General features: G+C 38.9%; 1 protein-coding gene across 2 annotated transcripts in view; it reads right to left on the reverse strand.

The window, feature by feature from the left end:
- LOC150105231 (spondin-1-like) overlaps positions 1-25,234 on the reverse strand; it is a 716,059-nt gene that overhangs the window by 279,926 nt on the left and 410,899 nt on the right. For both annotated transcript variants that reach the window (XM_090395547.1, XM_090395546.1), the window contains exon 10: positions 23,505-23,682. In XM_090395547.1, coding sequence (XP_090251673.1) covers positions 23,505-23,682 — 178 coding nt within the window. The remainder of the gene's footprint in view (positions 1-23,504; positions 23,683-25,234) is intronic.

Genomic DNA, 25,234 nt, shown 5'->3' on the forward strand with positions numbered 1-25,234 from the left:
GAGCGTATGTGCGCAAAATGCAGGCAGTTGGAGGAAATAAGTACATTAGATATATCGATATCCGACTTTGTTGCTCCAGGAACGGGGAATGAATGTAGGAAGACAATTAGTATGATATGAGAGAATGAGAAAATAATAGTTGATAGTGTGGAAGGTGTGAGTGACTAAGGAAGTTTAGGAGATGGTTTTGTTTGGGAGAGTGAATTTAGATTAAGAGTGACTGACCAGCAGAGGGAGATAGATGAGTTGAAAGAGGAGGTGGAATGTCTTGTGAATGAGAGCAGAAGTATGAAAGATAAGATTAGGAGAATGGAAGAGATAAATGCAAGGCGAATCAGAGTAGGAGAGAGAGAGAATTTAGGGAGTATGAGTGAGAGGTATGGGGGTGCTAGAAGAGGAGAGAATGGAAACAGTAGAAGAGAGGGAATGAGAGAGAGGTATGGGAATGCTAGCAGACGAGAGGATGGAAACAGTAGGAGAGACGGAATGAGGGAGAGATATGGAAGTGCTAGAAGAGGAGAGAATGGAAACGGTGGGAGAGATGGAATGAGAGAGAGGTATGGGAATGCTAGAAGACGAGCGGATGGAAGTGCTAGAAGTGGAGAAAATGGAAACAGTAGGAGAGAGGGAATGAGAGAGATGTATGGGAGTGCTAGAAGAGGAGAGAATGGAAACAGTAGAAGAGAGAGGTATGGGAATGAAAGAAGAGGAGAGAATGGAAACAATAGGAGCGAGGGAATGGTAAGAGGTATAATGTATGGCGACTCAATGATCCGTGGTGTTCAAGAGAGGATGCGTGAGGAGTGTTTGCCAGGAGGAACAATAGAAAGGGTGGCTATGGCAATTAAGAGAGGTAAAAGGGTGGATGAGATGATTGTGATGGTAGGAACGAATGACTTGAGTGGTAATGTAAGTCGGGCAGCGAGAGATATGAGATTTTTGCTTGAGACTGTATGGAAGAAGACAGAGAGAGGAAAAATAGTGTGCGTGTTGCCTAGGTATGATAATGATGAGCTGAGCAGAAGAGCGGTGATATTGAATGGCATAATAGCGAGAATGTGTGACAAGAGAGGACTGGTATATGTGGATGCTTGGAGTGCATTTGAGGAAAGAGAGGAGTTGTATGCGAGAGACCGTTTACATTTGAATGAGGAAGGACGTAGGCATCTGGAGAGATTGCTGTTCTGAACGAGTCAGTGTGTACCAAGGAGGATGATAGCAGGGGTGGCCTCTTGTGGGAATGGATACTTGGGAGAAGGGAGACAATCAGGTAACACTGAGCCCAGTGGAGTCTAGAAGGGATAATGCTGGGTATAGAAACAATGGCATTTATATGCTTTATACTAATGCCAGGAGTATCTGGAATAAGGGAGAGGAATTGGTGACACAGATAGCATCAGCCTAGCCAAAAATTATTGCGATCACTGAGACGTGGTTGACAGAAGGGGATATAACAACAGGAATAGAAGTCGCTGGGTATAGCATTTTTCGTCAGGATAGGAGGGGAAAGCATGGTGGTGGGGTGCTGCTTATGATAAGTGATGACTTATGTCCTCTAAGAGTGGAGAATTTGGAAGGAAGTAAGACAAATGATTTTGAGAGCGTATGGTGTGAGGTAGAGGTAGGCAAGACAGGATATTTAGTGGGGTGTTGCTACAGACCCAGGAGCACAGAGGATGGGGACCAGGAGATGTTTAGACAGCTAAGTTTGGCAAGTGCAAGAAGAATGATTGCTATGGGAGATTTTAACTTCAGTAGTATAAATTGGAGAGAGGAAGATGCATGTAGCAATAGGGGAATGGAATTTCTAGAATTCTTGAGGGACAAATGTCTTAGGCAACATGTAACAGAGGGAACAAGAGGTTCAAAAGTTTTGGATTTGGTTATAGCATCAGAAGAGTTGATAATAACTGAGTTGACGTCTCTCCCACCAGTTGGAGAGAGAGACCATATGGTGTTGACTTGGAAAATGAATAGACATGCAGGAGTATCAAAGAGACGGGAACTTATGTGGAATTATAAGGCAGGTGATTATAATAGTCTTAGACGTCAACTTCGGGAAGTTTCATGGAGGGAGGAATTGGAAGGCCGGGATATCACCAGTGTGTGGGAAATTGTGAAAGAATATTTGTTATCAGCAATGGTAAGTTGCATACCACGAGTGAAGAAGAGGACGCAATTTGGAGTAAAGTTGATGACAAACAATATTAAACAGGAATTGCATGCGAAAAAGAAGCTATGGAAGAGATATAAGGAGACAGGTGAAGAGATGTATGAGGAATATAAGACACAGGCCAGAAGAGTGACGAGTGTGGTAAGGAAAGCGAAACTGGAATATGAGAGGAGATTGGCCCTAAGATCCAAAGAAAATCCTATGGAATTTTTTAGCTATGTGGCCAGTAGGAGGAGAAATGACTGTGGAAGAATGATATTGGGTGATAAAAATGGGAATAGAGTGACTGATGCGGAAGACATAGTGGAATTGTTCAATGAACACTTTATTGGAGTATTTCATCATAGAGGAGTCAGTTTTAATGCTAGAGGGATAGGACTGGTTCGAGGTTTAGATGTACAGGAGGAGAGTGTGTTTCAGATACTGAGTACTCTGGATGTCAGTAAACCTGTGGGACTGGATGGTATTTCACCACGAGTTTTGAGAGTCTGAAAAGTATGAAAGTCTGGCTTTGGCAAAGGTGCCCAGGGAATGGAAGGAAGGTAAGATAGTGCCATTGCATAAGGGTGGTAACAGACTGGAAGTGTCTAATTATAGGCCAGTCTGTGTGTCATCAGTAGTTGTTAAGATCTTGGAGAAAGTAGTGAGGGACCGTATACAGCATTGGGCAGATGAGGGTAATGTTATCTGTGAGAATCAACATGGATTTGTGAAAGGACGCTCTTGTTTTAGCAATATGCTAGAATTTTATAATAAAGTTACAAGAACATTAGCTTAGGGAAAGGCATATACTGCAATTTTCTTAGACTTGGCGAAGGCATTTGACAGGGTGCCACATGATAAGCTGATATTTAAGTTGCAGCACATGGGTCTGGATGTCAGATTGGTCAACTGGATTCTGGATTAGCTGTCTGATAGGTATCAGAGAGTTGTGTATGGTGGAGCAGTTTCCAGGAGGCAGAGGGTTACAAGTGGGGTCCCACAGGGCTCAGTACTAGGACCTATATTGTTTAACCTTTATATCAATGACATAGCCAGTGGATTGCAGGGGGATATTCAGTTGTTTGCAGATGATGCGAAGCTGGGAAGGATTATTAATAATAGTGCAGATGTGGTAGCCCTGCAAGAGGATTTAAATAAGCTAGATAGATAGGCAAATGAATGGGGGTTTCAGTTTAATGCAGCAAATTGTAAGGTCTTGAGGTTTGGGAAACATCGATGGGATGCTGCATACTCTATGGGAGGAGTTATACTGGAGGAAGTAGGGGAGATAAGAGATCTGGGGTTGATGATTGATAGAAACCTGAAGTTTAGGGGACATATTGCAAAGGTGGTGAAGGTAACACAGAGGATTGCTGCTATTATGAGAAGGAAACTGACCTGCAGAGATAAGAGGGTTATCATTCCGTTGTATAAGTCTCTGATCAGACCACACTTGGACTATTGTTCTCAGATTTGATCCCCAGGATTTGAAGGGGATAAATTAACTGTGGAAAGGATACAACGACGGATGACAAAAATGGTTTCAGGACTGTACAAGGATAGTTATGAGGATCGGCTGAGAGAATGTGGACTGCAGAGTTTGGTGGATAGAAGAAGGAGAGGTGATATGATTGAGACTTTTAAAATGTTGAGAGGTGGTTACAGGGTTGACACCGGGGTGTTCTTTCGCTTGGTTGATCAGCGGGAAGAAGTGATGACAAGAGGCCATCCCTGGAAGTTACTAAAGGAAACTGTGAGCAAGAGGGTAAGGAGTGGTTTCTTTGTGTGGAGGGTGGTTGAGCTGTGGAATGCATCGCCTGATGCAGTGGTGGGAGCAAGAACGGTCAGTGAGTTTAAAGAGTGGTATGATAGACTTTGTGTTTCTCAGGGGGGGGGGGACCTCCCCTCGATGAGTCTTGACAAACTTTGTCTTAGGAAGAACCTCCCTCAACGAGTCTTTTGACTCCTTGGAGGCCTGAATAATAATAATAATAATAGTAATAATAATAACACATATGCCACAGTAAATATCTTTTTTATTTACATAATAAAAAAAAGTTATTTACTATGGCATACATGTTATTCTATAGTTACTGATGGTTAACTTGTATAGTGAGCAAGAAGCCATAGAAAGAACAGGTGTTGATTTAACTGATTGGCTTTAGGTTGGCTTTCTTGTCATTATATTACAAAGGAGTAATGTAATGACAAGAAAGAACTGGACAAATTCTTAACAAAGTTAACGAGATGAGTAAGAACAGAGGACTTCTGCTCAATCCTAGCAAGACAAAGATAATGGTTCTCAAAGGAAATACAGATAGGGAAGCTCCTGAGAAACATGCATACCTTAATGGAGAAAGAACTGAATAAGTTAGCAAGTTCAAGTACCTGGGATCCATTACTAATATGAAGAATTGCTGCTCAGAAGATGTCAGAAGAAGATTAGGAATGGCTAAAACAACAGTCAGAGACTTGTCATTTCTATTCCCGTTAGGATATCATTCCCGTCAGGCTAGTATCGCAAGAGAAGTAGAGGTGTGTAAAGTAGGGCTCCTGTTTCAGATAAGTTTTTTGAAATAATTAATAGAATATAAGCGTGTGTTCATGATAAAGAGCTGCTGTAAAGGTTGTGCGCTTGCATTGTTAATAGTGTGTAGGATTTTTTGTTTAACTGAAATAAGAGAGACAAAAGGCTTCACTTTGGCTATGCACAATTATTCAAATTAAGTGGATATCGAATCCGACATTATTTCAAAGCCAAATTAGAGAAACTACAACAGTTTCGTGCCGAATATAGAAACTATAAAAGTTTTGGCGGATCCAAGCGTAAGCAAACCTTTCATGACAGGGGCAACTCGTGGTAAAGGTGGAGCAAGTTCCATTCACTATCCTTAGCATTTCCTATAATGTAAAACACATCTCCTAGCAGACATGTATGATGTTATACATTATGAGGGAGTCACTACCCAGGTTTTGACCTTTTTTGAGGTCTCGTCAGTGGAAGCTAGACCCAGAGGTATGTAAATACTCAGGTTGTAGTCATGCAGAGCTAAAAAAAGGTGTCACATCACAAAAGGCATCAAGAATTACTGAAATAAGAGAGTCAAAAGGCTTCACTTTGGCGATGCACAATTATTCAAATTAATGGATATTGAATCCAACATTATTTCAAAGCCAAATAGAGAAACTTTTTTGTTTAAGTTTATTTAGGAATTCGCTGAAACTAGAGCTCAGTATACTGTCTGGCGAAGGAAAGATGGTGGCAGCTTTGTCCATGCAGGAATTCAATTTTGAATTCAGTCGTTTCGTGAAATGCTTAATGTACTCATTTGATTATATAGATAAACTTTGGATATTTAAGGGGGATGGAAGGAGGGTGTGCGAACAGAATGAGGACTTGATGAGTGCTAAGATGTTAATAACTGAAAGTGCTAGTAGCGAGAATGCTGCAAGGAGGATGAATGTTCATGTAATAGAAAAGAGCAGCAAAAAAATGTAAACAAAGTTTTGAAAAAGAGAATAAGCAATTGGAGGAAGGTAAAAAACAATTGATGGTAAGAAAGTCGAAAGTGATGTGAATTTGGCAGAAGTTAAAAAATGAAATGCGGTTAAAGATAAGGCAGTGAGCGATGTCGACTGCAAATAAGCGTGTATTGTGGCAACAAAATTGAGAGAATGAATCAGAATGAAATTGAGATGCAGGGTTCGAAAGTTTAAAATTTTGAAAGTATGAATGACAGCAAAAATGTGATGCAAGATTCGAAATTTGATTTGGCAAGGGATGAAATGGAAGCCGATTGAAGTTAAGAGAATTCGACATACGTATGGAAGAGTGAAAATGATGAAAACAAATAATGTTGCTATAAAAGAAGAAATGAAAGACCTGCAAGTGGTGTTGTATGGTGATTCAATTATTGAAGGTGAGCAGACAAAAGGATGCACAAAGTATGTTTTACTGGTGGTAGAATGAGTTGAGTGATTGAAACATCAGATACGAGAAGTAATCGGGCAAACGAGTTGGTAGTTGTAATGGGTACAAATGACTTCACTGCAAACAAAGAACACCTCAGATTGGATATCAAAAGGTTGTTGAGAAGGATAAAAGAGAATAGTGTAATAGGAAAGGTAGAAAGCATGTTGCCCAGGTATGATAGTGGTGAGATGAGGTAGAGAGCAAGGATTATGAATGATATGTTAGCAGAAATGTAAGTAGATTACTAAAAAGTAATCTACTTTTTTAGAAAAGTAAGTAGATTACTAAAACATGACATCCCTTTAGAAAATCCATGCTGTCCATCAAAGATAATACCATTGTTGTCAACCCAATTCTGGATCCTAGTTCTCACAAGCATCTCCAATGCATCTCACAAGCATAACTACAACACTTGACACACAGATAGGCCTATAGCTTGATGCTTGAGTTCTATCACTTCCTTTATGAAGTGGCACAGTCTTTCCCTCCTTAGGAACTTGACCCAGTGCAAGACTCGTATTAAAAACATATGTCAAGGCCGGCATCACCTCCCTGGCACATGCCTTCAGAATACGGTGATATATTATCAAGTCCCACAGCCTTATTTATATCTAGTTTACTCAACTCCCCCATACACCTCTTGCTCACTTACAGTCAGTCTCTCTTCCCCATCATCAACTACTCTCAATATCTCCATGAAGTCACATTCACAAGATTGAAAGTCCCTCATGAATTGCTCATTAAACATCTCCACTACACCTTCTGCAACAGCTGTCTTTATATCATTTTCTCCAATCAATGTCATCCTTCCATAATCATTCTTTCTTTTGCTGGCTACACATTGAAAGAACTACTTAGGATTCTTTTTGGCTTCATTAGCTAGAAGTGAATAGAATAAAATACTTACTTGGATGCTGTAATAGACCTGGTAATGTGGATATAGTGACTATGAAATGTATAATCAAATTAGCCAAGCAAATAAGAAAAGGGTGATCATTAATGGATGAGTTTAATTATGGCAATATAGACTGGGAAGATGAGATAGCAACTGGAAGTAAAGAAAATGAGTTTTTGAGGGACAAGAACCTCAGACAGTATGTAACAGATTCACATGAAGATTGAAGGTCTTGAATTTGATCATTTCATGAGAGGATGTGATTATAAACGAGATGTCAAATCACATCTCACAAACATGGTTGGTGAGAGTGACCATACAAAAGTATGGTCACTCTCACCAACCATGAAGTGAATACCTGGGTGTTTGCCAGCAGTATGAGGACCTCTGAGAGAAAAGGGTATATGTGGAAATACAAAGCTGGTGATTATGAAGAGCTCAGGAGATAGCTTGCAGGTGTAGCATGGAATTAGGAGTTAGGTGAAAAAGAAATTGCTTCTACTAAATAGTAGAAACAATGTCTAAATGTATTCCAAGGGTCATAAGGTTAAATAAGGTTGGTGGGAAATGGACGAATGAAGAGATTAAGTATGCGATACAGAGAAAAAAAAAGCATTATGGAGGCAGCATAAGAGAAGTTGTAATAATCAATTCCATGAGGATTACAAAGATCAGACAAGGAGGGTGACTAAGTTGGTTAGGTAGCAAAAGTGAAGTATGAGAAGCAGTTAGCTAATGAAGCTAAAAAGAATCCTAGTGAGTTGAGATATGTAGCCTGCAAAAAAAAAAAAAAAAAAAAAAGAATGAATATACAAAGATAACATTGATTTGAGAAAATGGTATAAAGACAACTGCTGCAGAAGATATTATAAAGATAATTAATGAGCAGTTCATAAAGGTCTTTCATTCTTGTGAATCTGACTTCATGGAGAGAGATTGAGAGCAGTTGATAATGAGGAGGAGAGACTGACTGTAAGTGAACAAAAGGTGTATGGGGAATTGAACAAACGTGACGTTAATAGGGCTGTGTCTTGCACTGGGTCAAGTTTTTTATAAGTATTTGAAAACTAGGACTGCCTCCATTTTAAATTCTCAGTTATGATCGTTGACAACCAACGTAAATCAAGAGTCATCTTCAGTTCATCCAATCTAGTGCTGCCATCTTGTGTTGTTGACACTGAACCTCGAAGTTTTCAATTAGAATTGATAGTCGGCCGGAAGCGGAACTTAAGTAGACTCACACTTTTACAATGTGGGTGAGTGAGGTTAACGTATTTCATGGAGGTCTCACCAGTTTTATGCGATGAGTAGTAAAATAATATAATTTTTCTCTTCTGCTCCCGCAACTAAAAAGTTAAAGCTCGAGAACAGTAAGTGTAGTTATAGTGATGGGGCAAAAACAGACCTGATGGAGAGTGATACAAAAACTGGAGGGATAAAACACGTGGCTGCTATAGTTGCTACAACAACGACTACAACAAGTAAAGATGCACAAGAAGATCTGCCCGACTGTTGGACTCTAGACCAGAAAGCTGATATTTGCAACAAAAATGAATGGCTGTTGGTGGAGATGAGGAGGGGGGGGGAGATATGATAGAGACCTACAAGTTAGTATGGGGTTGTTACAGGATCAATGCTGGAGAGGTTCTACAGAAAATAGTGGGAGATCAGGGGAGAACCAGAGGTCATCTCTGGAAACTGTATAAAGAGGGTGTGAGTAGGAGAGTGAGAAGCAGGTTTTTTTCATGCAGAGTTGTGAATGACTGGAATGCCTTACCTGAGAGTGTGGTGTCTGCAGAGAAATTGAGTGTGTTTAAAGCATGTATGATAAGCTGTATGCATGATAAAAGGACCTCCCAGATGAGTCTTTTGACTCCATGGGGTCTTGGGTAATAATAATAAAACATTGGCTGTAAAATATGTAAGGAAGTCGCAAGTTTGGGAGTAGAAAGGAATAGGCAAGGTAAGAATATTTCAAAGCCATGGGCAAATATTCAAATTTCTCATTATGGTAGGAATAAAAACGAGCACATGACTTCTCTATGTAAAAAAATTCACGATCATAAGAACAATTCAGCTCACATTGCTGCTGCTAAAATTATAGAATCTGCAAAAGGACGAAAACTGGAGGTAGCTTATTCAAAAGCATATGAATATGAGAAAGAAATCACTTATAGAATCTTCAGAACAGCATATAAAGTTGCAAAGAAAACTCAGGCTTTCAATGACTTTGAATCAGAAATTGACTTCCAAGAATTGAATGGCAGTGACATGAGTCGAATTCTACATTCTACAAATGCTTGTATCAATATAACATATCATATTGGAACTGAAATGAAAAAAAAACTTTTTAAAAAAATAATACAATCAAACTGTGAGATTTCCCTTTTGATTGACGAAAGCACCACTATTAGCCAGTTGTCATCATTAATAATATATGTATGCACGATGTTACCTGATATGGAGCAACACACAAATATTTTTATTGACATTGTAAAGTTGTTAGAAAATGTATCCACGCAAGGTATTTTCCATAGCTTGATGAATACCCTTAATGAATTAAGGTTTCATGATGATTATTTGAAGAAAAATCTTGTTTCCATTGCCTGTGATGTTGGGTATGAAAAAAGGAGTAGTGGCTTTGATTAAGGAACGCTATCCTCACATTTTGGTTTGGCAATGTGCCAACCCACAGGGATACAGCCAAGAATACCTTGAGGCATAGGAGTGACCATTCTATCCACGTATTTCGGTTACGAAATCCAAGCATGCTTGGAAGGTTGTGGGCCTTAAAGGCCTGTTAAAGCCATTGGGATAGGAATGTGCCAACCATAGACTCGAGCTCTCTTTTGGTGATGTTGTAAAAAAAAAATTCCCAAAACAAATCAACCACTTCAAGTCATTTCTTGACAAACTTTACTGTCTCTATCACCAGTCACACAAAAATGTCAGAGAACTAGGCCAAGTAGCTGAAGATCTTGACAAGGAAATCTTCAAAATTGGAAGAGTTTTACAAAAAAAAAAAGTTAAAAAAAAAACAAACGATGGAAGAGTTTTAAGTACATGCTGGGTAGCTTCTAGTTTTAGAAGTGTTTCCACAGTGTGGAAAGATTATGAAGCACTTGTGGCTCATTTTACAGCAGCAAAACAAGATGAAAACAGAGACAAGTCTGAAAGAGTCATGTATGAAGGCCTTTTGAAGAAAATAACAAGTAATGATTTTATTTTGGAACTTGGATTGATGTATGATGCTCTTCAAGAATTTTCAGAGCTTGGTGTTGAACTGCAAGCAAGGGATATTCCACTCTACAAAGCTAATAGCAGTATAGCAAGGCAGATTCAGCTGTTTGAAGACAGGAAAGTCAATGGTGGGCCTTTTTATCGTGAAGCTGTACAAGCAGTTGAAAATCTGAACTTTAAAGGAGTGACTTTGGAGAAGAGGGGTAACCAGTTGATCAACAAATGTGAATCATTCTCTTGATCCTACAAAATTTTATGACTGCTTGAAACAACAAATTGAGAATTGCCTACTATCTACAGAAGAGATGCAAATTCCAGAATGGACAAAAGTGTTGTATCCAGAATGTTGACCAGATGGTGCTAAAAGGAATGTTACTTTCGGTGAGACTGAAGTGGGGAGTTTGTGTAAGATGCTAAAAATTCCAGAACAACAGGTTGTTAGAGGTTTTCGTGAATTCCTGACAGAGAAGAAAATGCCTGCTGCACTATTGCAGTTAATAAACACTATCAACAGCATCTCCATTTGGTGTACTGCTGAATGTGAGCATGGCTTTTCCCAGATGAACCTGATTATCACACCGACAAGAGCTTCTCTACAAATGAAGACCGTGAGTACACTGATGTTCATCAAGCTGGTTGGGAGAAGAGGGTAACCAGTCGATCAACAAATGTGAATCGTTCTCTTGATCCTACAAAATTTTATGACTACTTGAAACAACGAATGGAAAATCGTCGAAAAACATGCCTGCTCTGCGTGTTTTTCGACCCTTACCATACATCAATTCCTGGTTCATAGAAGGCAGGCATCTAGCAACAGACATGAAGAGTAAGAAACAAACTCGAGAAGATGGCAACACCAGTGTGATGAGCCCAAATCTGAAACTATTGTGAAAATTAAGGTTTTTAAACTTTTTTTTTAACCTTTGCTTTAATGTTTTATTTCCATTCGATATATATAATATCCATTTGTCAAAACTAAAAGAACTAGAGCTTCAAAGGCCTGGTATGGTTAAATTATTGGAGAAGCTGGTGAGAACTAGGATCCAGAATTGGATTGATAACAATGGTAGTTCTACATTGGAGAAGTTCTACAGAGAATAGTGGGAGATCAGGGGAGAACCAGAGGTCATCCCTGGAAACTGTATAAAGAGGGTGTGAGTAAAGGAGTGAGAGGCAGGTTTTTTTCGTGCAGAGTTGTCAATGATTGGAATGCCTTGCCTGAGAGTGTGGTGTCTGCAAAGCGTTTGAGTGTGTTTAAGACACGGTATGATGAGATGCGTGTGTGATAAAAGGACCTCCCAAATGAGTCTTTGACTCCATGAGGTCTTGGGATAATAATAATAATGATAATAATAATAATAATAATAATGGTATTATCTTTGATAGACAGCATGGATTTGAGAGATTTGGATACAATATCTTGTATCCAAATTTTTAACCAAACTGTTAAGTTCGCATATTGGAAATTCTCATTTATTCATCAAAAATTCATCAGATTTTCCAACAAAAATCATCATCACTCTAGCTACTTCGGTTACAAAAATGAACTCTTTAAACAAATAAAAGAATCTGCAAAGGACAGTCCTCTCTCTCTCTCTCTCGCATTGGCTAATTTTTACCTACAACATTTTGAAGTAACCATCCTTCTAGGTATTATTATTATTCAGGTCTCCAAGGAGTCAAAAGACTCATCGAGGGAGGTCCTTCCTAAGACAAAGTCTGTCAAGACTCATCGAGGGGAGGTCCCCCCCCTGAGAAACAAAGTCTATCATACCACTTTTTAAACTCACTGACCGTTCTCGCTCCCACCACTCCATCAGGCAATGCATTTCACGACTCAACCACCCTCCACACAAAGAAACCACTCCTTACCCTCTTGCTCACAGTTTCCTTTCGTAACTTCCAGGGATGGCCTCTTGTCATCACTCCTTCCCGCTGATCAACCAAGCGAAAGAACTCCCCAGTGTCAACCCTGTAAACAGCTCTCAACAGTTTAAAAGTCTCAATTATATCACCTCTCCTTCTTCTATCCACCAAACTCTGCAGTCCACATTCTCTCAGCCGATCCTCATAACTATCCTTGTACAGTCCTGAAACCATCTTTGTCATCCGTCTTTGTATCCTTTCCACAGTTAATTTATCCCCTTCAAATCCTGGGGATCAAATCTGAGAACAATAGTTCAAGTGTGGTCTGATCAGAGACTTATACAACGGAATGATAACCCTCTTATCTCTGCAGGTCAGTGTCCTTCTCATAATAGCAGCAATCCTCTGTGTTACCTTCACCACCTTTGCAATATGTCCCCTAAACTTCAGGTTTCTATCAATCATCAACCCCAGATCTCTTGTCTCCTCTACTTCTTCCAGTATAACTCCTCCCATAGAGTATGCAGCATCCCATCGATGTTTCTCAAACCTCAAGACTTTACATTTTGCTGCATTAAACTGAAACCCCCATTCATTTGCCCATCTATCTAGCTTATTTAAATCCTCTTGCAGGGCTGCCACATCTGCACTATTACTAATAATTCTTCCCCCTGCAATCCACTAGCTATGTCATTGATATAAAGGTTAAACAATAGAGGTCCTAGTACTGAGCCCTGTGGGACCCCACTTGTAACCCTCTGCCTCCTGGAAACTGTTCCACCATACACAACTCTCTGATACCTATCAGACAGCCAATCCTGAAGAGGATTGGCTGCCTGATAGGTATCAGAGAGTATACAATATATTTATGATATATTTCACAATTTGGTATCATCTCAATAATATTCTCCCTGTGTTTCTTCAAAAGATAATTCTACATCCTCGTAATAAAATTCACCTTAGAAATAAGAGGATAAAGTAGCTTATTTGTGACATTTTGCTTTTTTTCTGTTCTCCTTCTGGTGAAATTCCTGAGTTTGGTTATGGTTGTACTTCTGTATAACCGTAAACCAACATTCATCAGTCAATACATACTACATAATTCAGCTCATCATCATAAACATTTTATGATAATCATCTCAAAAGATGATTATCAAAAATGTTTACGAAACCATTATCATGTTGTTTGTTCAAACTTGCAAGTCCTCCAGATAGAAATTCATAACATCCAAAACATTATGCTAAAAATGGTTTCTCCAAGAAACGAAGACAGTAGATCTGTTACTCCAATATTCCATATCCAAGAAATCAAGAAACTGTATGAAGTAGTTCCAGTTCTTTACACCTCCAGCATTTCTAGACTTGTTTCAAAGATCTTAAAGAAATATAATTTAATGATCACATTCTTTCCTATCAATAAACTCTCTCCTTTTTTTACCTTTTCCACAAGGACAGATGGTCTCTTCATATCTTTCCAGTCATTTAACAAAATCCCAGTAATTTCAAACTGCTTTATTTTGGACATGGAGAAGTCATGAGTATCAATCTTACATAGCTTATAATAAACCTGAAAAGTCCAGCTTAGTACAGCATGGTAGATACAAAACACAGAAACTGCTGGTCAAGAACTTAGTTACGTAATCATTGTCATTTTAAATATGGGCTTGAGATTTATTTAAGGAGAGAGCCAAAATCTTAAGAGAAAATTACAACGTACAATAGAATAACATTAAAATAAACTTTAATATATTTCCGATATTTCGGCAACGTCACGTTGTCATCTTCAAAAGGAACTTACAATAAAGATACGTGCACGCAGGCACTAAACACAATAAATAAGAATGAAGCGAGGCAGCTATGGTTTTCCTAAAAGTCCTGATGGTGTCCCCTAGCAGGCTAATGTAGGCATTCTTGGCTGATTGGGCTGAAGGTCTTCTGATGTAGGTTTCTCAAATTTGGGGCTGTCTCATGCAACCAAACTTGTTGAGGTTTGGCATGTTTCTTAGGGCTGAGGCTGATTCCATGAATAGTCTTTCATATTTGAATTTGCTACGGTGTATTATTGTGGCTTTCTTCCACCATATTATGTGGCATGTATCCAGAGCATGGTCTGCAAGACCAGAGTGGCTATACTGGTGAAACCGGATGTAGTCCTTGTGTTCTGAAATTCTGATATTCGCTGTCCTGCCTGTTTGACCAAAGTAAGTCAGTCTACAGCTGCAAGGGACCTGATATACACCAGTTAGGTCTAAGAGGAGTGGTTGGTCTTTAGTGGAGTGGATAAGGGATGCCAATTTTCTATATGGTCTGTAACAAGAGATCAAGTCATGTTTTAGTCATGTTTTTTTTTTAGTCTGCCCCAAATTTGGGAGGCCTACATCAGTAGATCTTCAGCCCAATGGCCAAGAATACCTACATATCCCGCTAGGGTCACCATCAGGACTTTTAGGAAAACCATAGCTACCTCGCTTAGTTCTCATTTATTGTGTTTAGTGCCAGCATGCACGTATCTTTATTGTAAGTTCCTTTTGAAGATGGCAACGTGACGTTGCCGAAATATCAGAAATATATTAAAGTTTATTTTAATGTATATTCTATTGTACGTTGTAATTTCCTTAAGTCATTTAGTAACCTAAACAATTGTAAATCATAACAATTGTATGTCTTTATCACAAATATGGGAAAGGCTTCTTCTCCTCAGTCATCAGTATGTTTCTTTTTTAAAACTCTTATCATGATGTTCTCACATTATATATAAATGCCGTAAATTTCATCTTAAACAATCCATTGTTGGCATTCTACCTTGTATAAGTGTTTTTAACCTACATTAATTATGTTCTTTTTTCAAATGAAAATATTTGTAAATAGAGTATTATTCAACGTTTTTTATGTTTATATGTTATAAATGCAAATAAAATATTGGATATGACACACCTCTAAAAACATGGATAATGAAGATTATGATTATTATATTACCACAAGACCATGAAGTCAAAGATTAGCCTAGGTGGTCCTTTTGTCATACACACAGCTCATCATACTGTGTCTCAAACACACTAAAATTCTCTGCAGACACCACACTCTCAGGAAAGGTATTCCAATCATTCACAACTCTGCAAGCAAAAAACCTGCTTCTCACTCCCTGCTCACACCCTCCTTATACAGCTTCCAGGAATGACCTCTGCTTCTCTCTTGATCTCCCACCATTTGCTGTAGAACCTCTCCAACATTGATCCTATAACAAATCCTTACTAACTTATAGGTCTCCATGATACCATCCCTCTTCCTCCTATCCACTAGACTTTGTAAATCGCATCTTCTTGACCTTTCCTCATATTCAACATTCCTGAGATGAGAAACTAACTTAATCATCTCTGGATCCTATACAACATATCTTTTGAAAAACAGGTGACCAAATCTATGCACAGTAGTCCATGTGTGGCATAATTAAAGCCTTATACAATGGAAAAAGATTCTCCTTACTTCTACAAGTCTTTTGCACCATTCCCAGAGTTCTTTGTGTTGCCCTCACATTTTGGCAATGCGTCCTCTAAATTTCAGATCCTTATTCACCATCATCCCAAGATGGGATGATGGTGAATCCTTACGGAATTGATCATTACCACTTTTCTTATGCTGCCTCCACCTCCAAAAATATATCCCCACCAAGCATAAATCCTAATCCCATCTTTGTTTCCGAAATTTTAAAACCTTACATTTTGCAACATTGAACTTGCAATCCCCATTTACGTGCCCATTCACTTAATTTATTCAAGTCTTCTTGTAAGGCAACAACATATCTACTTTTCGTAGTTCATCCCAACTTTGCATCATATGCAAACAACTGAATATCCTAATCCAAATCTTCACCAATGTCATTAACATATAGGTTAAACAGCAATGGCCTTAAAACTGATCTCTGAGGCACATAACTAGTGACTTTCCTTTTCCTGGATATTGCTCCCCCATACACAACTTGCTGATACCTTTCAGATAGCCAGCCTCCGATCTAATGCACTAATCCAATATTCCACTCCAACCGTTCTAGTTTGATTATCAACTTATCATGCAGTAATGTATAGAAAGTCTTTGCAAAATCAAAGTATGCTGCTGTGTAGCCCTCTGCTCTGTCCTAGGAAGCCGTCACCTTATTGCAATAGGTAAGTAGAATACTAAAACATGACCTCCCTTTAGCAAATCCATGCTGTCCATCAAAGATAATACCATTGTTGTCAACCCAATTCTGGATCCTGGTTCACACCTGGATCCTAGTCATTAACTGCTCTCAATCTCTCCATGATGTCACATTTACAAGAATAAAAGGCCTGTATAAACTGCTCGTTAAGTATCTCCACTATATCTTCAGCAATTGTTGTCTTTATACCATTTTCTCCAGTCATTGTCATCTTTCCATAATTATTCTCTTTTTTTTTTTTTTTTTTTTTTTTTCTGGCTACATACCGAAAGAATTCTCTAGAATTCTTTTTTGCTTCATTAGCTAAGTGCTGCTCATACTTTACTTTTGATACCCTTAACAATTAAGTCACCCTTCTTGACTGGTCTTTGTAATCTTTATGGAATTTATCATTACCACTTTTCTTATGCTGCCTCCATAATGCCTTTTTTTCTATATCACATGCTTAACTCGGCCATTGAAATACATTTAAACCTTGCTTCGAATAGCTAGTTCTTGAATATCCTCCAAGCTGCATTCATCTCTTTTTCAGCTAACTCCTCATTCCATGCTACACCTGCAAGCTGTCTCTTGAGCTCTTAATAATCACCAGTCTTGTAGTTCCACAAATACTCTTTTCTCGCAGAAGTCTTCACACTGCTGGCAACCACCGTGGTAATCACTTCATGGTCACTCACCAACTGGAGGGTGATTTGACACCTTATTTATAATTACATCCCCTGATGTGATGATCAAATCCAAGACCCTCAGTCCTCGTGTGCCCTCTGTTACATACTGTCTGAGGCAGTTATCCCTCAAAAACTCAAGAAACTCATTTTCTTTACTTCCAGTTGCTATCTCATCATCCCAGTCTATATTGCCATAGTTAAAATCACTCATAACAATCACTCTCTTCTTATTTGCTTTGCTAATTTGATCCACATGACCTGTTCTATATCACACCATACTGCCTCAAAACCACCGGCACTATTTCTCTCTTGCATCTCTACTTTGTATGAACATAACTCTTTCTCCATCATCAATAGCACTCCTCCCCCTCCCCTTTTACCCTTTCTATCCTCACAAAATACATCATACCCTTCCATCTCTATTCCTGTCAGGATGTCGTCCTCATCTACCCATGTCTCACTTATTCCAACAATTTTTGGATAGACAGACTCAATTAATGCAACCATTTCATTTGCCTTGTTTCTTACACTTACAAAGACAGCAGCTTATTCCTGGATCTATAGATAGTTCCACTAGCACTACTTATTTCATGTGACTTCTAAATCTCAAGCCATTTCTTTTTCTCCTTATTCATCTTCAATCCTTCTTCAGATCCAACTGTTTTCATCTTAGGTCATCCCCTTCCCTTTTGTCTACACATGTATTCATCCTCTTGGAGCATCTACCTTTCTCAAGCTGTGTTTCTCTGCCCACCCTGAGCCTACACATTTCCCTGTCTGTCTTGCACATATGTTCTCTCATTCTCTATACTCATGCCACTTCTTCATTCATAACCACCTCTTCAACTCTGTTGTCTTACTCTTCCTTTCTTCCAGATCACTTCCCATTTCTGCACTCACTTCTCTACCTTCCAGCAGCAGTCCCTCCAAGTGACTCACACCAAAACCACTCATTTGCAGTCCATCAACTCCTATACAGTTCACTTCATCCTTCAAACTCATTCCACACATTAACAAACTGCACTCCTTTCTCTTCGCACATTTCTGCTAACATATCATTCATAATCCTTTCTCTGCACCTCAACTCACCAGTGTCATATCCGGGCAACAGACTTACTACCTTCCCTATTGTGCTATTCTTTTATCTGTCTCAATAACCTCCTGATATCCAATCTGACGACACCATTCCTTGGATGCTACCCACAAAATCATATTTCATCATTGCCAGTTTAAATTTTGAGAATGTATTTTAATCTGCAGTTATTCTTAGAAAGATATCTAGAAAAACAAAAAGATGTGTACCTCTGCTTCATAGATTACAAAAAGGAATTTGACAATGTTCAACATGAGCAATTAATTGAAATCCTTTCAAAAATAGGGATGGATGGAAAAGACATTAGACTAATAACTAATCTTTACTGGAAACAGACTGTATCGTTGAGAATAAATAGAGAGACCTCAGAAGAATTCCCAGTTCAGAAAGGTGTGAGACAAGGATGTGTCTTGTCTCCGATTCTCTTTAACCTGCACAGAAGAAATATTTAATAAAATTAGTAACCTCAAAGGAATCACTGTAGGGGGCATAAATATTAATAACCTAAGATGACACGTTCTTCGAGGTGAAAACAAATATGACCTCAAGACTCTTATAGATGAAACTCTCAAGTACAACGAACAGTATGGCCTCAGTTTCAACTTTAAAAAGACAAAAATCATGTTAATTTCAAGAGAAAAGGAAATACAGAAAATATGCATCAATATAAAAGGAAATTAATTACAACAGGTGCAAACATACATATACCTCGGACACTTGATCACAGAGAATGGCAAGACAGAAGATGAAATTAGAAAAAGGACTGAAACTGCAAGGTCAACTTTGAACAAAATGAAAAATCTACTGACATCTACAGAATTAAATCTGAAAACAAGACTAAGAATCTCTAAATGTTATATATGGTCCATATTATTATATGGAGTAGAGACATGGACATTCTCCAATCTGAGTGTGAAAAAACTGGAGGCCTTTGAAATGTGGATGCTGCGAAGAATTATTAGAATACCATGGAAAGAGACAAATGAAGAGGTACTAGAGATTATTATTATTATTATTAAACAAGACCTCATGGAGTCAAAGACTCATCTAGGAGGTCCTTTTATCTCACACACATCTCATCATACCGGGTCTTAAACACATTCAAACTCCTTGCAGACACCACACTCTCAGGCAAGGCATTCCAATCATTCACAACTCTGCACGAAAAAAACCTGCCTCTCACTCCCCTACTCACACCCTCTTTATACAGTTTCCAGGGATGACCTCTGGTTCTCCCCTGATCTCCCACTATTCGCTGTAGAACTTCTCCACCATTGATCCTATAGCAACCCCTTACCAACTTGTAGGTCTCTATCATATCTCCCCTCTTCCTTCTCTCCACTAGTCTCTGCAAATTACATCTTTTCAATCTTTCCTCATACTCGACATTCCAGAGGTCAGAAACTACCTTAGTCAGTCGCCTTTGGACCCTTTCCAACATCTCCTCATCCTTCTGAAAACCAGGTGACCAAATCTGGGCACAATAGTCCATGTGTGGCCTAATCAAAGCCTTATACAATGGAACAAGAATCTCCCTACTTCTACACGTCAGTGTCCTCCTCATCATTCCCAGAAGTCTTTGTGTTGTCTTCACAATTTTGGCGATGTGACCCCTAAATTTTAGATCCTTATCCACTATCACTCCCAGATCTCTTATTTCCTCTACTTCCAACAATATATTCTTACCAAGCATAAATTCTGCATGGTAGGCATAAACAGGAGCTTGATAAAAGAAATTAAAAAGAGAAACGTCAGCTATTTCAGACATATTCTGAGGCAAAACTGCCTACAAAGGACACTTCTCAAAGGAACTGTTGAGGGAAAGAGAAGGAGAGGAAGACGAAGACTGGAACTATCTCTCATATGAGGAATGCAGCAGAGAGGGAGGCACAGAATAGCATATGGTGGAGACACATGGTAGTCAATCTCCAGAAGGGATATTGACTATCATAGCATATTTTGGCAAATGGCACATAGAACAAGTCATCAACTCTTGGTGTTGAGTGCTTTGCAATGAATTGGCTGAGTTCAAATACCCATTATGTATGCTTTTTTGGGTGTTGTCTTCAGCATGTGCAACCTGTTTTTATCAGCTATCACACTGAAAAAGGTTCTCTCCAAAACACTGGTTAGCATGCTCATCATCACCACACTCTGCGAGCTTCACAGTCAAAATTTTCTTTAACTGACTTGTACAATATTTTCAAATGAGAATTTTCAATAAAAATATCTGGAGTCGTAATCGTTCATAACCGGTTTTGTTCGGCATGTTGGCATAAAAGCAAGAATGTGTCAGAAAAAAAGGATTGGAATATGTCGATGCTTGGTGTGCATTTGAGAACAGAGAGGAATTGTATGCAAGAGACCACTTGCATTGAATTAAGGAAGGATGTAAGCATCTAGAGAGATTACGGTTCTGAATGAGTCAGTGTGTCCCAGTGTGGGTGGACTCTTGTGGGAATGGATACTTGGGAGAAGGGGGATGACATCAGGTAACGCGGAGCCCAGTGGAGTCTAGAGAGGATAATGCTAGGTATAGAAACAATGGCATTTTTATGCTTTATACTAATGCCGCAAGTATTCGGAATACAGGAGAGGAATTGGAGGCACTGATAGCATCAGTCTGGTCAAAGATTATTGGGATCACCGAGACGTGGTTGACAGAAGAGGATATATTAACAGGAACAGAAATTGCCGGGAACAGCATTTTTCGGCAGGATAGGAAGGGAAAGTGTGGTGGCGGTATACTGCTTATGATAAGTGATGACCTATATCCTCTAAGAGTGGAGACTTTGGAAGGTTGTGACACTAATGATTTTGAAAGCATATGGTGTGAGGTGGAGGTGGGCAAGACAGGATATTTAGTGGGATATTGCTATAGACCAAGGAGCACAAAGGGTGGGGACCAGGAGATATTGAGACAATTGTGTGTGGCAAGTGCAAGAAGAATGATTGTTATGGGAGATTGTAACTACAGCAGTATAAATTGGGGAGAGGAAGATGTATTTATCAATAAGGGAATGGAATTTCAGAATTGTTGAGGGACAAATGTCTTAGACAATATGTGACAGAGGGAACAAGAGGTTCAAGAGTTTTGGATTTGGTTATAGCATCAGAAGAGTTGATAATAACTGAGATGACATCTCTCCCACCAGTTGGAGAGAGTGACCATATGGTTTTCACTTGGAAAATGAATAGACATGCAGGAGTATCAAAGAGACGGGAACGTATGTGGAATTATAAAGCAGGTGGTCATAATAGTCTTAGAGGTCAATTTCGAGAATTTTCCTGCAGGGAGGAATTGGAAGGCGGGAATATCATTAGTGCTTGGGAAATTATGAAGGAATATTTGTTAGCAACAATGGAAAGCTGTATTCCATGAGTGAAGAGGAGGACACAATTTGGAGCAAAGTGGATGACAAACAATAATAAACAGGAACTGCATCCGAAAAAGAGGCTATGGAAGAGATATAAGGAGACAGGTGAAGAAAAGATGCATGAAGAATATAAGACACAGGCCAGGACAATGACGAGTATGGTAAGGAAGGCAAAACTGGAATATGAGAAAAGATTGGCCCTTAGCTCCAAGGAAAATCCTAGGGAATTTTTTAGCTCTGTGGCCAGTAGGAGGAGAAATGACTGTGGAAGAATGACATTGTGGGGTAAAAATGGAAATAGAGTGACTGATGCAGAAGACATTGTGGAATTGTTCAATGAACACTTTATTGGAGTATTTCATCTTGGAGGAATCAATTTGAATACTAGAAGGATAGGGCAGGTTCGAGGTTTAGAGGTACAGGAGGAGAGTGTGTTTCAAATACTGAGTATTCTGGATGTCAGTAAAGCTGTGGGACTGGATGGTATTTCACCACGAGTTTTGAGAGAATGTGCTAGGGAACTGACAGAGCCTTTGACCTGGCTTTTCAATGATGGTCTTGCTGCGGGAAAGGTGTGCATGCAATGGAAGGAAGGTAAGATAGTGCCATTGCATAAGGGTGGTAGCAGACTGGAAGTGTCTAATTATAGGCCAGTTTGTGTGTCATCAGTAGTTGTTAAGACCTTGGAGAAATTAGTGAGGGACCATATACAGCATTGCGAAGATGAGGGTAATGTTATCTGTGAGAGTCGATATGGATTTGTTAAGTGGTGCTTTTGCTTTAATACTATGATTGCCTTTTATAATATAGTGACAAGAGCACTTGATGAGGGAAAGGCAAGCATTTTTTTGGATTTTGGAAAGGGATTTCACAAGGTGTCACATGATAAGCTGATATTTAAGTTTCAGCACATAGTTTTAGATGACAGGTTAGTCAACTGAATTCTGGATTGTCTGTCTGATAGATTCAGAGAGTTGTGTATGGTAGGGGCAGTATCTAAGAGGCAGAGATTACAAGTGGGGTTCCACAGGGCTCAGTACAGACCTGTATTGTTTAACCTTTATATCGATGACATTGTCAAAGGAATGGAAGGGGATAAATCATCTTGCATGATTTGAATAAACTAGACAGACAGGTGAATGAATGGGGTTATCGGTTTAATGCAGCAAACTGTAAAGTCTTGAAGTTCGGGATATATCGATGGAGGCTGCATACTCGACTAGAGGAGCTGTACTGGAGGAAGTAGGGGGAGACAAGAGATCTGGGGTTGATGATTGATAGAAACCTGAAATTCAGGGGACATATTGCAATGGTGTTGAAGATAACACAGAGGATTGCTGCAATACTGAGATGGATGCTGACCTTCAGAGATAAAAGAGTTATCATTGTATTGTATAAGACTCTGATCAGACCACACTTAGACTATTGTTCTCAGAATTGGTCCCCAGGATTTGAATCGAATAAATTAACTGTGGAAAGGGTACAAAGGCAGATAACAAAGATGGTTTCAGTACTGTACAATGTTAGTTATGAAGATCGGCTGAAGGAATATGGACTGCAGAGTTTGGTGGATAGAAGAAGGAGAGATGATATGATATGATTGTTGAGAGGTGGCTACAGGGTTGACACTGAGGAATTCTTTCGCTTGGTGGAACAGAGGGAAGGAGTGATGACAAGGGGCCATCCATGGAAGTTGCAGAAGGAGACTGTGAGCAAGGGGGTGACGAGTAGTGAACTGTGAGGGTGGTTGAACTGTGGAAAACATTGCCCAATAGAGTGGTGAGAGCAAGAATGGTCGATGTGTTCAAGGAGTGATATGATAGACTTGTGTTTCCTAGGAAGAACCTCCCATTATGAGTCTTTTGACTCCATGGAGGCCTGAATAATAATAGTAATAATAATAAATATACTCTAGGTTTACAACACATGTGAATGGGATTCACATTAAAAATACCAATATGAGTACTGCTTGAAATGCTTTATTTTAATGCAAACTTAATAAATATATTTTAACTAAACTTAAACTTTTTTAAAGAACTTACAGGCTCCACTTTATCACAGACTGGACCCATACACATCTTTTTTTCCATGAGATCTAATGTGCAAACTTTGCGTGCTCTATAATCCTCATACTTTCTACTTCTGGTTTGAAGTCCTTTCCCACATGTAGCTGAGCATTCTGACCAACTTTCCCATTCTGATGTTCTGCAACTCACATTTCTACAAAGAAAATTCGGCAGGCACAATAAATTGTTTTATTTTAACTCTAATATATTTTGCAAAACAATTAAAAAACATATATTTACTTCCAAATTTTAAACAAAAGCATTTCATGTTGTGCAGATATTTGTGTAATTTATGAATACTTTTATACTACAACACAACTTTTTTTTAATGACAATATAAAGTCATTACCATCATAATTCAATTGTGCAGTGTACCCACAAGGAACCCACGGGATACTTGATAGTACTACATGATTAGGATTAGTAGTAATCATGTTGCCCAGGTATGACAATGATGATTTGAAATTGAGAGCAAGTATCATGAAAGATATGTAAACAGAAATGTGTGAAGAGAAAGGAGAATAGTTTGAGATGTTTGGGATGAGTTTGAAGATAAATGGAACTGTATAAGAGTGATGAACTGCATTTGAATGGTTTTAGTGTGAGTCATTTGAAGAGGCTGCTGCTGGAAGAGAGAGTAATAAGTGGAGTGAATGGATCTAAGCAAGTCAGAAGTGATGTGAAAGAACAAGAGTAAGGAAGGTTTGAAGTGATGCTTATTAATGGAGAGAAGGGTAGCAAGAGTGTAGAGAATAAGAGAACAAGTGTACAAGACAGACAATGAAACAGGCAGTTATGTGAGTAAACATGAAAGGAATTGGATGGTCTGGGATTTAGGGGGGAGGTCACATGTAATAAATCGCATCAGTGAAGCTTGTTACAGATACAGAAATGAACTGTTATGTTAATTTCAGGATCTATAACAAGTTTCTGTATGTTCATTTCTGGATATTCATATTTCATATAAATGCTAGAAGTTACAGAAACAAGGAATGGAGAACAAAATTATTGCATTGATTGAGTTTGTTAACCCAAAAACTGTTGGAATAAATGAGATATGGTTGGAAGAGGATGGCATCCTGACAGGAATAGAGATGGAAGGATATAATATTTTTCATGAAGATAGAAAAGGTAAAGCAATGGAGTGCTGTCGATGACTGAAAAGGAGTTATGCCCATAAAAGGTAAAGATCATGGGGAGGTTGACAGTAGACTAAAATTGAGTCTACTGTCAACCTTCACTCCCAGATCTTGAATCTCATCCACTTCCTGCAGTATACTGCCATTAACATAGTACACAGCTTTACATTTCTGTACTCCCAAATGTAACACCTGGCACTTATTAATATTAAAACTACAATGCCACTGCTCTGTTCAAGTGAAAAGTTTATTCAAATCTTCCTAAAGGGAATTAACATCAGTAGTTCTACTTATAATTCTCCCCAACTTTGTATTATCAGCAAACAACTGAAGATCCCCACTCAGTCTACATGATATTCTTTTTTAATATGAGTGTTGCACTTGGTCAAGTTCCTAAGGAGTGGAAGGAGGGCAAGATTGTGCCACTTCATAAAGGAGGTGATCAAACTCAAGCTATATATCAAACTATAGGCCTATCTGTGTGTCAGGTGTTGTGGTTAAGTTGTTGGAGAAGCTTGTGAGAACTAGGATCCAGAGTTCGGTTGACAACAATGGTATTATCTTTGA

The sequence above is a fragment of the Typopeltis vanoorti genome, chromosome 7 (assembly GCF_054136105.1).
Source record: "Typopeltis vanoorti isolate ZY-2024b chromosome 7, IOZ_Tvanoo_1.0, whole genome shotgun sequence".
Classification (NCBI taxonomy): Eukaryota; Metazoa; Arthropoda; class Arachnida; order Uropygi; family Thelyphonidae; genus Typopeltis; species Typopeltis vanoorti.